This window comes from Crocuta crocuta, unplaced genomic scaffold (assembly GCF_008692635.1).
Source record: "Crocuta crocuta isolate KB4526 unplaced genomic scaffold, BGI_CrCroc_1.0 scaffold118, whole genome shotgun sequence".
Classification (NCBI taxonomy): domain Eukaryota; kingdom Metazoa; phylum Chordata; class Mammalia; order Carnivora; family Hyaenidae; genus Crocuta; species Crocuta crocuta.
The window spans coordinates 13,604,206-13,626,644 of NW_027551558.1; the positions used below are offsets into that span (position 1 = coordinate 13,604,206).

Sequence of the window (22,439 nt, forward strand, 5' to 3'; positions counted from 1 at the left end):
CTGCCTTACACCCACCCCCCCCCAATATTCCCTGTGCTTCACAGGTAGTTTTTGTATATGTGATTCCTTTAATTCATTTATTTATCAAGTCTTTGAGTGCCTCTTATGTGCAGATGTTATTCTACATGTTCAGACACTCCACGAATGAAAACAATGCATCTGTTTGTTTTCTCATTACAATGCTGAAATAAATAGGTTTGTTCCTCTCAGTTTTACTTGAAGCTGAAACTCTCAATTCCCCAGGATTAGACAACTAGTAACATTAGATACTCACTCCTAGATCTGTCACCAAATTTAGTAGTAGCTCTTTTTCCAATAAACTATCCCTGATTTGAGAAATATACATACATATATATATATTATATATATATATATTTTATTTTGGCTTATATAAGACAAAAGTTNGTAAAAAAGATTTAACTGATTGACCCCATTTATTCCAAAAGTTGGAGAAAATTTATTCTTTTTTGTCAACAAATGAAATGTTTGCTGTGTATAAGTCTTTGATCATATAAGTTTCCTCCTTCCTTTTTTTTTTTTTATGTTTATTTATTTTTGAGAGAGAGTGAGGGTGTGAGAGGTCAGAGAGAGAGGGAGACCGAGGATCTGAATCTGGCTCTGTGCTGACAATTCACAAACCGCAAGATCGTGACCTTAGTCGAAGTCAGATGCTCAGCCAACAGCCAGGCGCCCAGGCGCTCCTATAATTTTCCTCCTCAAAAACCTCCAGTGTCTGTCTGCCATCCAGAAAAATCTGGAATCTTTATTGTAACCTGCACATTGGAATCTTTATTGTAACCTGGACATTGTAACCTATAACCTGCTGCTCCTTGCCCATGCACTGTTCTTGAGCTGTGTATGTATATTATGCTGTTGGTTAACCCATCAACTTCACAGTTATTGTCTTGGTTGATGCCCTCCTCCACCTAGTGAATTGTTCCCCTTCTTTGTCTTCTCTGTGCCCCCATCTTGTCTTTTTGTTTTTACGTTTATGTATTTATTTGAGAGAGACAGAGGCAGTGTGAGTAGGGGTGGGGCAGAGAGAGAGAGAGAGGATCCCAAGCAGGCTGTGCACTGTCAGCGCAGAGGACAATGTAGGGCTCTAACTCATGAAACCATGAGGTCATGACCTGAGCCAAAACAGAGTCCATTGCTTAACTGACTGAGACCCCAGTCACCCCATTGTCTTTTCGTTTTTAATTTCCTTCCCTTCCTTTGATATTAGTGAATATTTTTTCTTCACTTTACTATCTTCACTTTTTATTTCAACCTATAGTTTTATTTTTTCTTAACTCTGTAAGATTTGGTTTTCAAAACATTTTCCTTACTTTGAAAGCCTTCAGTATCAAAAGAAAGGGCTCTTCTAAACAGCATAAATGTTAACATAGTGAATTCTAGCCACTTCTGCCCCTAATGAGTTGCCTATCTTCTCAACATTTTCATTTTAATTATTGTTTTGGTTCTTTAGAGGATAGATATTCTATATATATTTTATGTGGTACATATTACCTCCAGTAGATGTTTTGATATTTTTATTAATATCATTATCTTTATTTACAGTAAACTGACTTCTCTCAATGAAGAGTATACCAAAAATAAAACTGAGTATGAGGAAGCCCAGGATGCTATTGTTAAGGAAATAGTCAATATTTCTTCAGGTAAATTGAACAGACTAATACATTAACTGTTCTTAATATAACCTAGTTTTTAGTAATAGAAACATCGGATGTTTGAAAAGTGCTTTTTTTTTTTTTTTTTTTTTTTAAAGCTGTTAAACATTATGACCGTTTATTATGTAGGCTACCTTTAAGTATTGTATAGGTATTGTGGTGGGACAAGTACCTGGAAGTTACTCTCGTAAGTAGAAAGCTAAGTTAGTGCAGGTGAAGGAGTGGAATGCAAACAGCCTGAAAAACAGACATGCATAAGAGCAGAAATTTGTTGTAACAAGGAAAAGAAACACTGAGGGCTACAAGGTACTAATAATGTTAGATTATCTATGGGTTCATGCTCTGAGTTTTGGAAATAAAGATCACTGAAAAAAGAAATTACACATGAGGCAAGAAGCCTTATTTTGGGTTTTGTGTGCCATTTTGCAGATTTTCAGAGTGTATTCTCGAGGGTACTGCTTGAGAAGATTGCATGGCTTGACACTATGGTATTGCCTTTAGCACGGAATGTGCTATGGCTAGCACAGGGTGGGGATGGTGTGTTAAACTGGAAGGCTTTGCCTGTCATCACGGACACCTTTATTGTGTCTTTCAAAAAGATAGCAAAGAACTGTTTCAAACAAGTTATCAAAGTTGGCATCATCAGTAATGGGACATATGACATCATATATATGCTTTCTGATGTGATGTAGAGGGAAGAACACAGTACTGCTTATGTGATAGAAAATCTGAACAGACCCATAACTAGTGAAGAAATTGAATCAGTTATCAAAAATCTCCCAAAAATAAGAGCCCTGGGCCAGATGGCTTCCCTGAGGAATTCTACCAGACATTTAAATCAGAGTTAATACCCATTCTTCCCAAGCTATTCTAAAAAATAGAAATCGAATGAAAACTTCTGGACTCATTCTACGAAACCAGCATCACTTTGATTCCCAAGCCAGACAGAGATCCGGCAAATAAAGAGAACTACAGACCAATATACTTGATGAATATGGATGCAAAAATCCTCAACAAGATACTTGAAAATCGAATGCAACAGCACATAAAAAGAATTATACACCATGCTCAAGTGGGATTCATTCCTGGGTTGCAGGGCTGGCTCAATACTCGCATATCATTCAGTGTGATACATCACATTAACAAAAGAAAAGATAAAAACCATATGATCCTGTTGATAGATGCAGAAAAAGCATTTGACAAAATACAGCATCGCTTCTTCATAAAGACCCTCGAGAAAGTCAGGATAGAGGGAACTTATGTAAACATCGTAAAAGCCATCTATGAGAAGCCCTCAGCTAACATCATCCTCAATGGGGAAAAACTGAGAGCTTTCCGCCTGAGATCAGGAACACGACAGGGATGTCCACTCTCACCACTGTTGTTTATCATAAGTTAACTTTTATTTTCAAAACATTTTATCACTTTTATGGGGAACAAGGGAATCAAAGATGAATCATATATCCTGCCATTTGATTAAATTCATACCTATTTTTGTAAAACACTATTTTCTTGAATGTCCTTTGAAGCTTTTGACATATTGATGCCTATGTGATAGTTCTATGTAATGTGTGTATATGTGTTACACCAACCCCTCCAAGCTATTAAAATTGAGAATCTATTCTATAAATTTTGACCATATTTATTGCTTAAACATGCATTGCCTGGCATGTATCAGGGACTTTTTTTAGTGTACATAATAGCTTTTAGTATTAATGTTCTTTGCAGACTAGAATCTCGTTGAAAGTATTTTAAGTGATAGTTCTGGATCTAAATTATGCTAAATTTCAACTGCATGTTGTACTGATGGGAAAAAACTCAAATAACAGTGTATGGTCAAGTTTGAACATGCACAGGCCTTGATGGTCTCACTGTTATATCTTAAAATCTAATATTTGTGTGTTTCTTAAGATAAGCAGCTGTATGCTTTTTAATTTCAATGGATTTTGGTAAGGGAAGGCATCACACTCTTTCTGTTTTTGAAATCTTTTCATAGTAGGGGAAGATACAGTAATACATTTTAACCTTGTGAGGTTTTAGGTGTTCCTTTCAAGTTTAGGTATGGCAAACTTCTGTTAATATCTTAAGTATATAAATTAGAAAATAGATTTTAAATTCCTAAATAGGGAAGTTAAACTTATTCCTATAGCTGTTTATATGTATTTTTTTTCAGTATTCCTATGCACATTTTCTATTTTTAAACAGGTTATGTAGAGCCAATGCAGACACTCAACGATGTGTTAGCTCAGCTAGATGCTGTTGTCAGCTTTGCTCATGTGTCAAATGGAGCACCTGTTCCATATGTACGACCGGTCATTTTGGAGAAGGGACAAGGAAGGATTACATTGAAAGCATCCAGACATGCTTGTGTTGAAGTTCAAGATGAAGTTGCATTTATTCCTAATGATGTTCACTTTGAAAAAGATAAACAGATGTTCCACATCATTACTGGTAAACACACACACACACACAATATATGGGCTTTTTTGGGAGGTAATGTTTCCCTTTTTTTATTATGGAGTGGAAATATTTAGAACTGGTGAAGCAAATCTAGTCCTTGACGTTAGAAAAAGAACATGGTATTCATACTAGTCAGTAATATATTAACATTTGGGTTGGAGGGAAGATTTGGAAAGAGGGGGAGGCCCTTATGAGAGCCTGTCATCTCTATATGAAACTTCTGTCGAGGGGGTGTATTAGTGCATTTAAAAATGAATTTTCTGGGGTGCCTGGGTATATTAGTTAAGCATCTGACTCTTGATCTCACCTCAGGTCTTGATCTCACAGGAGTTCAAGCCCCACGTTAGGTTCCGTGCTGGGCATGAAGCCTTCTTTAAAAAACAACAACATCCCTTCAGCCTCAAAGATTATCTTCAGCCAGACCTTTGAATAGTGAGGTCATTGAAGGTCAAGTAGAGTGGACTGCTAGAATGATCTCAGGTTAAGGTAGCAGTTCTTTTAAAGACATGGGACTATATTATGTGAAATTTGAAAAAAGTTTGCTTGTAGACTAATGTAGCATGTCTCAAACTAAAGTGCTTTTAGATTTTAACCAGATTCTAGAAAGCGAAAATGGAGGGTGGATGGCAGTCTTTGGACAAATGTATTGGGGGAATAGTCAGTGATTATATTCTAGTTCCCCAAATGGATTTTCAAGTTGATCATCTAATCTAATCCAAACAAAGAAATTGTACTTTTGCAGAAAACATAATTGTGTCTTAGGGCTTTAGTGTGGAGTTTAAATGATTTGAAATATTTGACCATACTGACCCATTCACTAATAGCCTCATTTATTAATGAGTTAGAGTGTTTAGTTAGTTAATCATTTAGGTGTATACTACTTTTCTGGATAACGTAAAATTATCATGTAGGTGGCTCTGTGAGCTGTGGGAAAATCTATGGCTTTTCTAGGCAAATTACAGGTAAGGTATATTTTTCATGGGTCCTCTTGATGAAGGGTGCAGTGTAGGTTTGCCTGAAGAGAAAATACCATTACTCAGGCACTTGGTGGTTCTGCTGTTTATATGCCATATCATATGACCTAGGTATTTAGTCACAAATGTGCAGTTGAGGACAAAACATGTATTAGTAGCAGAAATAAATTTAATGATCTCACTTTTTCATGTAATTTACTTTATAGGTCCTAACATGGGAGGTAAATCAACATATATTCGCCAAACTGGGGTGATAGTTCTCATGGCCCAGATTGGGTGTTTTGTGCCATGTGAGTCAGCAGAAGTGTCCATTGTGGACTGCATCTTGGCTCGAGTAGGGGCTGGCGACAGTCAGTTGAAAGGAGTCTCCACATTCATGGCTGAAATGCTGGAAACGGCTTCTATTCTCAGGTAAGTGAATTTCCCAGGCCCCTCAAAATGAAAATGAGAAGTGCATCTGCAGATTCATCTATAAAACATCTGAGAACCTTTATCTAGTTTAATAGTTTTCTTGTGAACTTTATGTACTTTATATTGTCTTAAAGAGTGATTGATAATAGTTGGGGAAAGCTACTTTGATTTTTAAATTTGTCTTCTTAAGATTTCTCGTAGTTCATCTTATAAACTCTGCCAGTACCATGCTTTTGCTTGTACTGTTCACGATTCCATGGAATGTTTCCCCATGTCCTTTTCAGTCTTAAAAGGCCTTAGTGACAGACATTCTACTTCTCTGATGTCTTTCCTTGTCACATAAGTCTCGGGTCATGGATATTTCTTCTGTGAACTCTTCGACATGCCTGTAGTTTTATTAGTTTTTTTATTGTAGAGGTTACTAAAATCTCTTTGTTTCACTTTTAGGTGCTGCTTTAAAGGTAGGGAAACTGTGCCTTCTTTTTCTTAGTATCTTCTGAAATACATCACATATGCTGTATCCTAGTAAATTAGTATTGATGATTAGAGAGGTGGTACAAATATTTGGTATAGTAATTAGTTAAGAAGCTAATATTCATAATTTAAAAATTAAATAAGCAGAAGATGTCAGTGGCAATTCACAGAAGGCCAGTAAGCACATGAGGAACTGTTGCATTCTCTAATTAGAAAAAAAAAATTCCCCTCCTTACGTTTGGTGCAAAATGAGAAAAGAAAGAATGCTAATGTCTGCTAGGGCTGCAGCAGGCACAGGAATTTACATGATCACCAGCTGTGCGTGCACGCAGGTGTCCATATGCTGACAGCCTTGTCCCATCTTCTGTGGTATTAGTCTCTAAAATTTTGGCTGATTTGATTGGCAAGAAATGAATGATAGCTTATTTATTTGGAAATTCTTTGATTACTGCTAATGAGATTGGTAATTAAAAATATTTATTCACTGTTTGTTTCCTTTTCTTTCAGTTGTTTGTTTATGGCCATGCCCATTTTCCTAAGTGTCAGTGTTTTTTATTGACTCTTGAATTTTTTTATATACTAAGATAATTAATCTGTTATGTTTGTGGCACATCTTTCCTATTTTGTTGCCTTAATTTTGTTTTTTTGCATTGCCACATATTATATAATGGGGAGTTTTCTTTTAACTTATGTGTTTCAGGTCTGCAACCAAAGATTCTTTAATAATCATAGATGAACTGGGAAGAGGAACCTCTACATATGATGGATTTGGATTAGCATGGGCTATATCAGAGTACATTGCAACAAAGATTGGTGCTTTTTGCATGTTTGCAACACATTTTCATGAACTTACTGCCTTGGCCAATCAGATACCAACTGTTAATAATCTACATGTCACAGCACTAACTACTGAAGAGACCTTAACTATGCTGTATCAGGTGAAGAAAGGTGAGTGTCTACTGCTGGGGTACTATAATTTCAGGTGTGACAATGAGAAATTTACTACCCTTGACATCATCAGTAATTGCCTTATTCTAAACTAGTATGAATTATTGAGACATTTACCTTTTAATTCATAATCTGGGAACAGGGATATGGTACATTTCTGTGTCTCATAGTAGGGACCATTCATTATAACACAGTTGCAGAAGGAATAACTCTTGAACATTATCACAGAGGGTTTTGTACTATCTCTAGCATGGCAGCATGATTTCTTATCAGATTACCTACTGGCTAATAACAGTAATAAGCTTTGAATTTCCAAGGCTTTTTAACAAATTACTGTTCCTTTTTAATAAACTATTATATTATAATTATCTAATTGTATTTTTTTAAGTTTATTTATTCATTTTGAGAGACAGGTGAGGGGGAGGAACAGAGAGGGAGAGAGAATCCCAAACAGGCTCTGCGCTGACAGCCCAATGTGGGGCTCAGTCTCACCGACTGTGAGATCATGACCTAAGCCAAGATTACACATTGGATGCTTAACCAACTGAGCCACCCAGGCACCCCTAAAAGGTGTGTTACTTTAACAGGTTCATTTAAAGGTAGGGTTTCCACAAATTCTGAAATTTTTAGTAGTTCTTACATAGAGAATGACTTGTTTGTTAGCATTTCATCCCTTCAGAAAAGTTTGTCATTTGTGGGTCTGGCTGCTAATGAGCTTACAGAGTTGATGAGATTAATGTGCTATAAAGTTTTTGTTGCCTAAACATTTCACCTATCATTGGGATAGTTTTTTCAGATGGCTTTCTGATTTTCCATGAACACATTTTCCTGAATCAGTGGGTTGCACATAAGTGAGATACTATTTTGGGTTATTTTATTCTTTGTTGCTTATGCTTCAGTGGGAATCCTTTTGAGTTATTATAAAATAAGGATACTTTTAGTTGGACCTGGAATTTAGCATGATGATGAGGTTTTGTTTTGTGTGATAAAGAAATGGGTTCAGAATTTTAAAAGACCAGATGATTGGAGGAGATGATAGGAATAAATCCATCCGTCATTGTGGATGTTTGTCAGACATTGCTTCTGTTTATTTTTGTTTGTTTCTCTCAGTTGTGCAAAGAATTCAGCCCCAGAATGCAAGAGATACATAACTAGGCCAGAAAAATTTTATTCTTGATACATAGTTGAGGCAAAAATGGAAGCACCATGATAACTTTCTGCGAGCGTCACTTGTATTAAACGTCTGGAAGGAATGTGTTTATTTTCTGCAAATGGGGATGAAGATAAGCTACCTAGTCTATAAAGTTACTTGTGATTTGGGTCAGAAATTCCATTGTCATGTGTTTGCACTAGTTTAGAATCAGAATAAGATTATGTAAGAGTGGTAAGTAACTTTTCTAAGACCAGTATTGTAAATATTTATATCTAGCCAATTTTCAGAAATCACTACCTCTAGAAAATTATGTAGGCAGAGCTAGAGGATAGACCATTGAGTAATAAGTCTGTGTAATTTGAATTAAATGCTCTTTAATTAGTGACACATTTATCTTGGTTTTTTTTTTCCCCTTAGTACTTTATTTAGTTCCTCCCTTATGAAATGAGAAGGCCTCAGGAATAATTGAATTGATTAATTTTTCTTCAGAATCTGATATTTGTCTAGACCTTTGAGGGTTCTCTGTCAACCTTTTTTTTCTGATATTTTTCCTACTACATTTGTCAAGGATAGAATATAACAGTGCCAAGTCCTAATTACTTTCCATTAAGGCCTAATTAAAATTCCTTCATCTAAGTTACTCTGAAACATTTGGCTAATATATCTGCAATACAGAATTATGCTTCCTAATTATAAGGTGAGATGGGTAAGTTCTGTTTACATAAATTGATGTCTCTTTCTACGCTGTTCCTCACAACCGCCAAATTTCATACAGGTGTCTGTGACCAAAGTTTCGGGATTCACGTTGCAGAGCTTGCAAATTTCCCTAGGCATGTAATAGAGTGTGCTAAACAAAAGGCCCTGGAACTAGAAGAGTTTCAGAATATTGGAAAATCACAAGACTATGGTGAAATGGAACCAGCAGCAAAGAGGTGCTATCTGGAAAGAGAGGTTTGTCAGATTGTTTTTGTAATTACTTAATCCTGTAGTATATCAGGTCACCAAGATGAGTTATTTCTTACCTGTGTGATTCTAATATTTACTTGTTGATCATTCATTGTTGGCTTTCGCTTAGATTTCTTTGCATGGCAAAGACTTCATCTTTACATGACTAAAAGAGAGCATTTCAAAGTACCAGATTTAAAACCTAGGACAATAGGAATATTAGTCTAGGTGTGTGTGTGTTTTGGAGGGAGAGAGTGCACATGCATGTGCAAGCACGAGCTTGGGTAGGGCAGAGGGAGGGAAAGAATCTCAAGCAGGCTCCAGCCCAGTGTGGAGCCCAACATGGGCTGGATCTCAGGACCATGAGATCATAACCTGAGCAGAAATTAAGAGTCGAATGCTTAACAAGACTCAGGTATCCCCTTTAAAAGTTCATTTTGTGAGGCACCTGGGTGGCTCTGTCGGTTGAGCATCTGGCTTTGGCTCAGGTCATGATCTCACGGTTCGTGGGTTTGAGCCCTGCATCAGACTCTGTGCTGACAGCTAGCTCAGAGCCTGGAGCCTGTTTCACATTCTGTGTCTCCCTCTGTCTCTGACCCTTCCCTGCTCACACTGTCTCTGTCTCTCAGAAATTTAAAAAAAAAAAAAAAAAATTAAAAACATTTTTTTTCTAGTTTGTTTTGTTTTATTTGGGGGTGTGTGTGTGTGTGTGTGTGTGTTTGCTTGAACATACGACCCTGAGATCAAGACCTGAGTTGAGATCAAGAGTTGGAGGCTTAACCAACTGAGCCACCCCTAGTCTAGGTTTAAAGTTATTAAAAGGAGTTAAAGATGTCCAAGCACTTTTTGATTACTTCATAAACAAATAGATCAAATCCAATTTTTTGCATATTTACTCAGTGCTTACTTATGATGATAACAAAGAAATAAACATAGTTCCTGCCTTTCGATTGTTTAGAATCTGGTTGGGGAGATAAGAATAATGAATATGTCATAGGGTTCTTGGCTGGCTCAGTTGGTAGAGAATGTGAGTCTTGATCTCAGGGTTGTAAGTTCAGACCCTATGTTGGGTGTGGAAATTACTTAAAAATAAAATCTTAGGGGCGCCCAGGTGGCTCAGTCAGTTGAGCACTGACTTCAGCTCAGATCATGATCTCACAGTTTGTGAGTTTGAGCTCCGTGTTGGGCTCTGTGCTGACAGCTCGGAGCCTGGAGCCTCCTTCAGATTCTGTGTCTCCCTCTCTCTGCCCTTCCCCCACTCATGCTCGCTCGCTCTCTCTCTCTCTCTCTCTCTCAAAAATCAACATGAAAAAAAATTTTTAAATCTTAAAAAAGAATAACAAATATGTCATAGAGACTATAAAGTGGTATATGACAAATGTTTACTCTGGAAAGTTCTTTGTGGGCAGAATGTTTCAGTGTTCATGGGAGAAGTTCATCTTAAGTTAGTCCTTATCTCTAAGTGATGCGTGAAATTTAGATAGATATTGGTACAGAAAGGTACAAGCGTATGCCCAGTATATTTTTTAGAAGTTAAAGGATTATTCTCTGCAGTAATGAAAATAAAAGAATCTTAATTCACTGCTGGGTCCTGGAAACATTTACTGTAGTTGGACATTGTGAACTTCATGTCATGTTTTTAGCTTTAATCAGTGAGTTTTTGATGTTGTTCTTTATTGAATGATAGATAATTATTACAGTAATAGATGATTGTATTTGACTTTTAAGCTGAAAAAGTATAGTTTCATCCGTTGTACCTGTACTAGCAGGAGAAATGTATTACATCTTGTTACTAGTTTTAAGTTTGGAAGGTTGCTCTGAAATGATCTTGGTATCACCATCACAGCTAGTGGTGGTCTGGGGTTACGCAGGCTCTTTTATGTAATTACTGGTTTCCAGTAATTACTGGTTTCCAGTTAGAACAGAAACCGTGTACTTTTGATAATACTAATTAGACACTGTATTTTGAAAAACATTTAAGCTAAGGAAGATGCTCAGTCTAGATTTTATCTTTATTTGAAAAAGTGTTCTTGTTATATAATAGAGAAATATTTCTTCTTACCGTTTGAATATCTACCTTTCAACCTTTAATGTACTTATCACCAACTAGATTCTTGTATAAAAATAGACTTTTTAGTTCTGCTTCGTATGTGATGATAAACATTTACATAGTACTTACCCTTTGCCAGGCATTGTTCTCAGCACTTCTAAGCACACATATTCACTCTCCAGTTCTCCCAGCACCCCTCTGGAGGTTGGTAATATTATCATCCTGTTTTTTGGATGAGAAATGTGGGTTAAAGGATTTGCCCACAAGTGACATTGCAAGTAACAGCCGTGTTTTTTAGAATGGCAGTAACTGGCCAGTAAGATAGTACTAATTTTAAAATTCTTTGTGTGTATTATGAGTACTGAATTTTCAGCGACCCTTTACGCCTTATAGTATTTCTAAACCTTGCGTTCTTTTTCTCCCAGAAAACTGTTTACATATCATTTATAAAAGGTGAGGGGTTTGAAACTATTAAAATAGTCAGCCTCTTTCATTAGCAGCTGAAAAGATATTTATAAATATCTTTTAATAACTTGCTATGAAGAAATATGGTCAACTAAGGCCTTTGTATAAATTCTAGATAGTGCACACTTACAAAGAATATTCTTTGAGTATTGGGAGGTGTGCTTAGATTGAAATTAAAAGAAACCGTTCATTACAATTTTATGTGAGTTTTTAAAAAAGACATTTTAAAAACTAATAGAGTATTCCTATGTCTTTCAGCAAGGTGAAAAAATTATTCAAGAATTTTTATCCAAGGTGAAGCAAGTGCCTTTTACTGAAATGTCGGAAGAAAACATCACAAAAAAGTTAAAACAGCTGAAAGCTGAGGTAATAGCAAAGAATAATAGTTTTGTAAATGAAATCATTTCACGAATCAAAGTTACTACATGAGGAAATCCCATCAAAGGAACGAAGATAATGTTGATAAGCTATTGTCTGTAATACTTTTGTATTGTTTTTATATTAGCCCTTTTTTCATAGTGTTGGCAATTTGATGCCCATGGGATATCACCTTAATAAAATATTTAGTAATACTTTGAGTACATTTTCAAAGATCTTTATTTTGAAGAATGGGAGCTATAACTGAGGAATACTTAAATGGACATGGGCAATAGTAGTCAGTGTGTGGAATTTTATAAATAAAATCATGTAGTTTGTGGAATTTGATATGTGTTATATTTCTTTGTAAGACTTTTTTTAACGTTTATTTATTTTGAGAGAGAGACCCAAGCAGGCTCCACACTGGCGGCGCAGAGCCTGGCTCGAACTCACAAACTGTGAGACCATGACCTGAGCCAAGATCAAGAGTCGGACGTTTAACCAGCAGAGCCACCTAGGCTCCCCTCTAATAGGACTTCTGTATGTGTTTATTCCCAAATGGTATGGAAGGAGCAAAGTCTTTGTAAAAGTAAAGGGTCTTACAACTAGAAGGAACCATGGAAATTATTTCCATTGATCCCCAGAGTGTCTGTTGGCAGGAGCCAAGGTATTAGCCGAGGAATTTATTATGAACCCAGAGTCCCAGTGTGGTCTTCTGCCATTCTTCCATCCCTGTCTGTGGGGAGACTTAGAAATCTGGATTTTAATAAACCAGGGAACCCTGATTTAGTGGACTTCTCTTATTTTACAGGAAAGAGATGGAGTGGTTAAGAGTTAGTGGCTAGCTCTGCTGAATATGGTCGGTGATAGGGGGGACCATCTTTTCAATAAATAGTGATGGGATGATGTATCCATATAAAGAACCAAGTGAAATTGGATCCCTAGTCCATATATAAAAGTAAACTACAGTGGATTTTTTATCTAAGTGTACAAGCAAAACTGCAAATCTTTTAGTGTTTAGTTTTATAGTTCTATAGCAAATAATAACAGGGAAGTATATTTTCATGATCTTGGCTTTGGGAAAGATTCCTTAAGTCACAACACCACCCACTCAGCTATATTGAAACTGAGCACTTCTTTTCATTAAAAGTCATCACTAAGTGAAAAGACTTAGATCCATGATGGGGAGAATATGTTGGTACTACATAAGATACCAAAGATTTATTACCAGAATATATAAAGCACTACTATACTTTAAAGGCCATAAAGTCCTAAAACATGAGCACTTAAGAGTCTTATTACAGAGTCGGTCGTGTGGGAGCTGTCACTCTTACAGGTCTGGCCTTGGGGCTGGCAGGCTGAGGGGAAGAAAGATGGCAGCAGCAGAGGTGGCTGGTGGGGTCCCTGGGCTGCTGGGTCCAATGCCACAAGAATTGAAGGAGGCACTGGTGGATACGCTCACCCGAATCCTATCCCCAATCCAGGAGGTACAGATTAAGTTGCTCGAAGTGACAGGGATAGCACAAACAGTGTCACCTGCAAAGGGAATGCCTCAAGGATTTAGACACCTCACATGTCAGGCACTGAGACACACTCGGAGAAGGGCTGGTGGTGGAGTTTTCTTTTTTCCTTTCAGCTTTGGTTTTTGTGGTGCTTACTAACCCCCATGAGAAAAGGGGGGCTTCTGCAGAACTCAGAACTACCTCCTTTCCCAACCAAGTTCTATTCACAGTTCTCCCTAGTAGTAGTTTTCATGACTATCAAGGCACTGCCAAATCTCCTGCCTCTCTAGTAGGTGCTTAAGAAAGTAGCATATGTTTCTTAACTTACCCTTTGTCCTCCTTGGTTTCCTTTGGATCTTCCCTGCTAAGCCAGGTTTTAGGTAGGTAATGTTTTTGCCTACTGGAATGAAAGAGAAACGGGAGCAAGGATAATGAGAGGAGTTAAAGGCTAAAACACCAGAGAATGAGTTAGGGAAAGAGGGCAAAAGTTTTCTTAGAAAGTCAGAGGATACCATTTTGGGCTGGGTAAAGGTATACTCAAGAATCTACAGCCAAGGTGAAAACCCAGATTGACAGAATGGGTCTGTCTTCACCTAAAAAAGTCTTAATATCTTAATAACAAAAAGATAATCCAGTTAAAAGCCAAAGAATCTGAAGAGATATTTTACCAACTAAGATATGCACATGGCCAATAAGCACATGAAAAGATGCAGGATATCATCAGGAAAATGCAAACCAAAGTCAAAATGAGTTACCACTACACACCCATTAGGATAGCTAAAATTAAAAGTCATGCATACAACACATTGATGAGGAAGTAGAATTCTCACACACTGAGAAATGTAAATGGTGCAGTCCCTTTGGAAAACAGTCTGGCATTTTCTCAGTTACCTGTGACTCAGCATTTCCATCCCTAGGTATATATCCAATAGAAATAAACATATCCACACAAAAACTTGTACACAAAAGTTCATTAACAGGAATTGTTCATAATAGCCAAAAAGTAGAAGCACCCCAGTTGGCCAAGGCCAGTCGGTGAATTAATGAACGAACAAAATGTGGGATAGCTATACAGTGGAATATTATTTGGCCATAAGAGGAATGAAAGAGTGATACATGCTACAACTTGGATGAGGCATGGATGGATAATGGGTTGATGAAGCCAGGCACAAGAGTTTATGTATTAAATCATTCCATTCATGTGAATCTAGAATACCACGGAAAGATGAGTTAGCAGTTACATATGGGTGGTGCACAGAAAATGGGTAGCTAGGGAGGGGATATGATAGCTAAAGAGGTATAGTTTCCTTTTGAGATGAAAATGTTCTAAAATTGGGGATGGTTGCTCTTACCTGAATATACCAAAAGCCATTGAAGAATCATATACTTCAAATGGATGCATTGTATGCTTTGTGAATTTTACCTCCATAAAACTTGGTTTAAAAAAAATTCAGGCACTTTACCCAAGAGAAATCTAAGTGGCCCATACATGAAAAGGTCTTCAATTACTGTTTAGAAAAATGAAAACTGTATTCCCCCTTCCTCCCTACGGGATCAACAGTCTAGCTGTTGGCGAGGATGTGGGACAACACTTGATGGGAATAATTCTCTTGTACAGCTGAGAATATGCATATGACCCAGTAGTTCTCTTCCTAGGTTCATACTCTAGAAATGCTTATGCATGTACTACGAAGAGCATACAAGAATGCTGGTGATAGACCCTTACTGGAAACAACCCAGCTATGGAAATAAGCTACAGCTCTACAAAATAACCTGGATGGAATCTTAACAGTAAGCAAAGAAAAAAAAGAGAGAGAGAGAGATCAGGAATAATAGTTTTTTTCCCATTCACATGAAGTTGAAGAATAGATAAAATACTGTTAGTGGTGAATTCATAGGGGCTGAGAATATTGAATATGTAAGTCAGGAGAATAGTGGTTTCTGGAGACCTGGGTGGTGGTTGTACAGGTACTTGCTTTGTAGTTCTTGTTAAACTGCCATTATGTTTGGTGTGAGAACAATGAAAATTTAAGGCGAGTAGGCCTTTAAAATGCTCATTTTAATTTACCATGCTCTCATTCATCATCAGTAGTTTAGAATGAGTTATATCCGTTTTCTTTTTTTTTTTTTTTTTTCTGGAAAGAAGGTGAACTTAAAGAGGAAAAATTTTTACCTGGAAATTTTTATTGGTGACAAAATCATTTAGTCACTCCCAAGTGGAAGACTTTTATATAATTCAAAAGCAATTTTAAGATTCCAGTGAAATATTTCATCTCCTAGTTAGCCCTGAAAGTGTTTTTAGGTTGCTACACAGAAGCAGGCATGAAATGGAAATCAGCCCATGGCTTTAGTTGTTAGCCCTGCAAGAAATGGGGGGAGGGGTGTTGATGCTTCGAAAACGGAGTCTATTGAGCTCTGATAAATCAGGCTGCTTTCATTTCTTTAAAAGAGATTTAGTGTTTAGTTGTAAGATGTCTTTGAAAATGAAAAACACATAATAGAGCCCTTTAAGATATTTCAGACCGAAGCCACGCTTATTACATGAATATGCTAATGAAGCAACCAGGCCTTTAATTAGAGTCCCCTTCCTTTTGGAATGGTGGATGTAAAGCAAAAGAGAGTTGCATTTAAAATTTTTAATTGTAATGTGGTTTGGTTTTTCCTCACTCAGACATGAACTTGGATAATAACCAGAGTAAAGTCGAATATATATTTTCCAAGATTTAGAACTCAGCCATACTGTTACCATGAAATCTGTTGGCCACATAACCACATTTCTGAGAAAATCCGTGATTTTTGCATTTTTTAAAAGTTAGCACTAAGAATCCATCCAAGATGCAATTGTTTTTGTAATTAATTTGATTTCTTTCCCTAAAATACTGTTTTGAGGATAAAAATTGTAACAGAACAGAAGAAAGATGTTTTAGGATAGATATATTTAAAGAATAACTTTTTCCCCTTAAAAATCTCAATGTTCCACATACTAAGCACATCCTGTTAGACTCCTTAAGTATTAAATGCATCTTCTATCCTTGGTCTTTCTGCATTTAGCTTTTTTGGGAAGTATGTTTTTACCCACAGCATATGGTATGAGCTGCTGATTCAGTATTGAGTGGCTCTTTAAGCTCGTTAGCTACATTCTGTTGATCAAAATGGTGCGCCGAACAGTCAGAAGAAAAACCAGTTCCTGATCTGAAATAAATTAAATACCGTTAATCAGCTTATGAAGAAGAAATGAGTAAAAGAAAATTTTGTAAGGAAATGTATCATTGCCTTCCTAGGCGTGTTGTGTTTGGGTTAAGGGGATACGGTGTGACTGGGGACAGGGATGAAAATGCCCAGAGTGGTACGTTTAGTTTTAGGCTAAAACTGGAAGTGGAGCCCAAATTAATAGTTTTCTGGCTGATATTCTCCCCACTCCAGTTTTCCTTGATAGAGCTGCTGCTTTCTCTTAATTCTGCTTCAGAATTTACCCATTTTGCCTTCAGATGTCTGTGACAATTCTGCTGCTTGGGTGTCAGGGAGAAAGTAGTCACTTGTAGAAGACATCTCTGCTGGTAGTGAAGCCTTCCTTTCTCTAACGAGGGAAATGGGGAGCCCTCGCCTTGCCTTTGACACAACAGCTTCTCCGCATCCCTGGAAGCAGTGTTTCATGGTGTCAGACAACATTTAGAACATGGTCCAAATTCAATGTATGTTAGCGTATTTTTGCTTTGGCTTGTGGTTTGTCCAACAGAAGTGCCCACACACATCTCTCATCCAGCTATGTGGGAAATTCAGCAGTGGCATGAACAGTATGAGATGTTGGGCAGCCTTCACTGGACCATCCTGATCTTATTTCTAGACTTAGTAGATAGAAGACCTGCTGTTGCCTTTGTTTCACCTCAAAAGAGGTAAAGAGAAATTATAAACTCCTTTAAATGGTTACATTTTGAAGAAAGGAAAATTCTGTCAGCAGACGATTCATTAGTTCTAAGGAGAGAACAATGGCAGTGAGTTCCTTGGTGTTCAGAACCAACCAGTAAATATAATCATAGCCATTAACCTGTATTATCATACTATTACTGTTGTGTTTATTTCCTAGAATTTTGGTGATACATAACTAGCAGTTAGATTTTACAAAGAGTCTTGAATGGAGTAGCTTAAAACCAAATTAAACGTAGTTAAATCTAAGACAGTGATTTGGAAATTTAATATGTACCGTCCAACCAGCAAGATGTATTTTATCCATCTTCTCTTCACATAATGATCAGGGCTTCCTCTTTAATATCAATTTTCATGTGGTATTTTATTGTTAAACATTGTGTGGCTTAGCCTAATCAACCATGAAAATGACTTTCCACATTGGATCTTTAATATTATATATTTAATACTATATTAATATTAATATTAAGGATCTTTAATCCTTAATATTACAACATGGATGAACAATTTGGTCATGTTAAATCCGTGGTGAGTATCTGAAAAGGACAAGGCACTGTGGTGGGTTCCTCCCAAAGCTCTTAAAGGTAGACACTTCCATCTGTGTTTCACAGATGACACCTAGGCTCGGAGGTTTGGTGACTTGCCTGGGTCACACAGCCAGTAAGTGGCAGAGCTGGGATTTGCACCCCAGGAGCATGTCTCCAGAATCTGTACTTTTTTCCTTTCCATTTAGAGCCTTAAAATATAGTTAGGAATCTGAAAGGCATACATGTGATAAATTTAATCTTTCTAAATATTATTTAGTGTCAAAATGAGTGGTGTAGGCAATGGAACAGGAGTGAAAGAAAATAGAGGGAGGTGTGGTGCAGATGTTAGGTATTTCTAATTGTGTTGCGGAAGCTGGCATTCCCATGGAAAGCTTCTCTCTGGGCTGCTGCGGACACGGTGCGAGGTGCCCAAGCACCCAGGCCCTGCTGCCCACCTGGTTTCTGGCTACTACAGGGTGGCTCAGGGAGCTTCTTAACCCAAAGGATGCCGAGCAGCTAAGAAGCTACATTCTTTCAAAAGTTTACCAGTCACCAAATACTTCTAATCAAGTGACTGCATTGTATTCTGGACAAAAGATGATGTTTAAGTGAAAAGAGACGATCTGCCAGAAGCTTGCAAAATGGGAGGATGAACTGAAAAGTCAGCAGTGTTTTATAGCATGACCCTGAAGCTGGTGCCCTCAGATGTTCTGATCACTTGACCTGGAGGTTATGTATGTTCCTTCTTGAGCCAGGAATGTTTTATCCCGCCTGTGGGGAATAACCCTGGAGTCTCTCTCAATCGCTGTGCTCTAAATATGTTCCTAGTGAGTAAACTGATGACTAAGCCTGCACAGGCCAGGACACGCGGCTGAGTTAAAGTGAGCGGCAATGTGGTATATCCGGAAGGCTGTTTGGGTGGCTTAGTCCCTGCTTCGCCACTTAGCTGCGTGACTTGAAGCTGCCTCTCCTTGGATTTTTCTCCCCCATCTTCTGTAATTTAAAGGGGTTGGATTCTTGGAGTCAAATGCCACACCTTCAGGGCCAGGCAGGTGCGGGCGGTATGGAGGGTAGCGGGGTGAAGGTGAACGCCCAACCTGAAAGCATTCAAAAGCTTAGAAACAGTGCTGGCCAAGAGAACATGGATGTAGGTCTGACTTTGTCCAGGGGCCACCAGTTTGTGTCCTCTAGGGTGGTCTAATATTTTCTGATGATATGAAATGATTTTTGCAGACCTGGTAAAAAAAGGACTCAAGCCTCTGCTGCAGCTTGTCTGTGCCAGCATCCGAATAGCTACCCGGAGGTGGACCTGGTCCTCGTCCCTCTCTCTCCGAGCACCATGCTTCCAGTCTGGCTGGCCATGCTCCCAGCAGCAGCAGCAGCAGCAGCAGCAGCACACTCGGCTGCCTTATTTTCTATGATTAGCTGTGATCTTAACATCCAAGTATATCGAAGAGAAATGTTCATTGATGATGCTTTTCCCTGAAACCCTTCTGGAGACCCCTTCCCTAGAATTGGACATGAAAAAAAGGACCCAGTGAATTCCAAGCAGATAGAATGGGGGAGGATGTCTGGTTACCTGCGAAAGGAAAGGCCAGGTGGTTGGATCAGAACAGCACTTCCAAGCCTCCATGAGCTTAAGTCCAGGTTTTGGGGAAGAGGGGGTGAGGAGATAAAGCAGGCTGTTACCTTTGGAATTGGCTCTGACTTTTAAGTAACCTTCATGATTGAAAAATAGTAGCTTGAGATGTGCGTGAGCGGCTCAGTTGGTGAAGCGTTTGGCTTCCACTCAGGTCATGATCTCACAGTTCATGAGTTTGAGCCCCACACCAGCCTCTGTGCTGACAGCAAGAAGCCCACTTTGGATTCTATGTCTGCCTCTCTCTCTCTCTCTCTCTCTCTCGCTCTCGCTCTCAAAAATAAGTAAATACATACATACATACATCCATACATACATAAATATTAAAAGAAAAAAAATTGTAGCTTGAAGCAAATCCAGACACCAACCAGCTGAGCGACAGGAATTTCTGGAAGGGCGGACCTGCTGAGTCTGAGTATAGTAGTGGAATATGGGGTTCGATTAATAATAGCTACAAAGAAAAAGAAAAAAGGCGACTTGGATTATTAACTCTGGAGACATCAAGACAATTCTTAAAAAGTAAATATGAGAATACTGCCCACTTCAACTATGAATTTTGCTCACTTATAATAAACACCAAGTAATTTAAGAAAAATAGTAAAAAAAAAACATTTTAAGAGAGTAAATCTGCCACTCTTTCTGTAAGATAATGTCTAAAGTTGCAAAATAAAGAAGTAGCAGTATAAGCATGTTATAAAGTGTGGAGACAAATGCCACAGGATTCCAAGAGCTGAGAGCGGCTACCTCTGGACAGTGAGCAGGGCAGCACTGAGAAAGGGACTGCAGTTTTCTATTATGAACCTCATGATAATACAATTTCATTTTTAAAAACTATTTATTTCTTTCATGTAAGAGAAATCCAGAGGTAGGAAGTCTGGGTAAATGTAGGTGGCTCTGGAAGCATCAGAGACCCTTGTTTCTCCACTGTGTGTGGCTTCTCAAGGCCCCCTCATGGCCCAAGAGATGATCAGGGCTCCCACCAGTGTACCCACGTTTCAGGCTGCAGGAAGGAAGAGTTTGCAGGGGTGTTCCTAGCTTCAAGGAAGCATGAAAGTTGTACACATTGCTTCCACTTGCATCTTCTCGGCTGGAACTGAGTCACATGCCCACGCCGAGGGCACTGGGAAATGCCGTCTTTTAGCTATCTCCCCCCCCCTCCCACGGGCAATTGAGCAAAATTAATTTTGTAAAGCGCCTTTTGGACATGGCAAGGGATTCTTAATTTGGTGTTTATGTTTCTGCTTTTGCCCACCATCTTTGAAGCCCCACCTTGAATATGTATTTCCTCTCAAAGCATCATTTGGCTTCAGTTCTTCTCTTTCCCATGTAATAACTTCCTTGGACTCCACTCTGTTCTGTAATCCTGTTTCCACTGAATGCAACTAACCTACAAACTCAGGCCCTTGTCTGTCTTGTCCATAGTTCTGAACATAGTAGGCATAGAGTACGTTCTCCAGAAACAGCTGTGCACGGACGGGGGCACCTGGATTATTATTGACGCCTTTGAGGATGGAGTGGTGTGCCCCAGTGTATATACCTCTCCCTCTGGCTCTCATGAAGAGTTGTGGAGGACTTTGACATGGGCTTGGCTGGAACAAAGTGACCCTGCAGAGAGTGTTGAAGCCAGCATGCAGAGTTGGGGTGGTGGGCCTGGGTCTCAGCGCTGGTTGATGGCAGAGCTTCCTGGATGGTGGGCCTCCTGGCCCTCAGGCACCTCCTCCCACCACAGAACTCCATCAAACACTGAATTCAAGGCAAAGCCTCATCCCAGCGGGGTCATTAAGAAAACAGAAATGGATAATAAATTTTTATGTATTCAGAAATTGTTTCTCTCCTCTCCTCCTCTTGGGATTAACTTAGCTGGATATAATGCACCTGAACTGGTTTTTTGAGCACCAGGTCTAAGTGGTAATTACTGTTTTTGTACCTTGTTTATAGACTTTTGGAAGACAATAATACTTAATAAGATGATCCTTTTCTCTCCCCCACATACCCACCAGTTTTTCCCTTGGTGTTGAGAACTGAGGAGCCAGAACATAAATGAGCTGGAAGAAAGAACAGTTTCTTTTTTCTAGGAGTTGTGTCATATTTCTAAAGGGCAGTGCTGTAAATACCGTCCTCTCCTTGGGGAAGAAATCGTGCTTCAAGGACACCTCACAGGAGAGCAAACTCCAGGGGAAGAATGGCCGGTTCGGGATTTACACAGTCACTGGCCAGCTTCCTGCCTTCCCAGAAACTCGCTGACAGAAGCCCAGGGTCACCTCATAGACGTTTTGTTTGTTTGTTTGTTTTGTTTTGTTTTTTGAGGTGATTTCTTTTCTCTTCTGACTTTTCTCAGTTGATATTTGTGACTTTCTTGAGGACATTATCTTTCAGATTGCTTGAAATCAATCCATGACTGTCTCTTGGTTCCTTCTTACATGAAGTAGACTCCTATTTGTCCTCAGCTGGCCTCTTGGTTTCAAAGGCAGTGCTGCCTCCTAGTCTCTCAGGGGTTAGAGAGCAATCACATCTACATGGTGAGCTACTTGGCGAGCTTATTAGGGCATTACGGCCCCCCCAGAGCTAGTCCCATGGTGACTCCCGCCCAGAGTCTAGTCACACTTGGTGAGGTCCCAGGTGACAGCTCAGAGAGGGTACCGCCTCCTGGGAGCCCTGGGGACTCAGCTTCTTATTAGCTTTAAGATGTCCTCTCGTATGTCCCACCTGGACCCTGGCAGCCCAAGGGCCAAGTAAGAAAAGCCCCAGTCTCCTTAGCCTGAAGCTGAGTTGCTTCCACTCCACATGGAGATTTTACCCTCTCTGGTTCCTGTCGTGGAGCTCCCAGAGCTCTGCTGTTCTGGTCCCAAATGCTCCCTACTCATCCAGGCAGCTGAAAGACTGAGTTCCTGGAACATTTCCACCACTTTGAATGTCTCAGGCGGGTTCTCCTTACCACAA

General features: G+C 38.8%; 1 protein-coding gene across 1 annotated transcript in view; it reads left to right on the forward strand.

The window, feature by feature from the left end:
- The window catches only part of MSH2 (mutS homolog 2), an 83,767-nt gene extending 71,517 nt beyond the window's left edge, over window positions 1-12,250 (forward strand). Inside the window, exons 11-16 of the mRNA XM_077749233.1 lie at window positions 1,561-1,658; window positions 3,876-4,121; window positions 5,311-5,515; window positions 6,690-6,937; window positions 8,866-9,041; window positions 11,809-12,250. Of these exons, the coding sequence (XP_077605359.1) occupies window positions 1,561-1,658; window positions 3,876-4,121; window positions 5,311-5,515; window positions 6,690-6,937; window positions 8,866-9,041; window positions 11,809-11,979 (1,144 nt within the window). The 3' untranslated portion in view covers window positions 11,980-12,250. The remainder of the gene's footprint in view (window positions 1-1,560; window positions 1,659-3,875; window positions 4,122-5,310; window positions 5,516-6,689; window positions 6,938-8,865; window positions 9,042-11,808) is intronic.
- The last annotated feature ends 10,189 nt before the right edge of the window (window positions 12,251-22,439 follow it).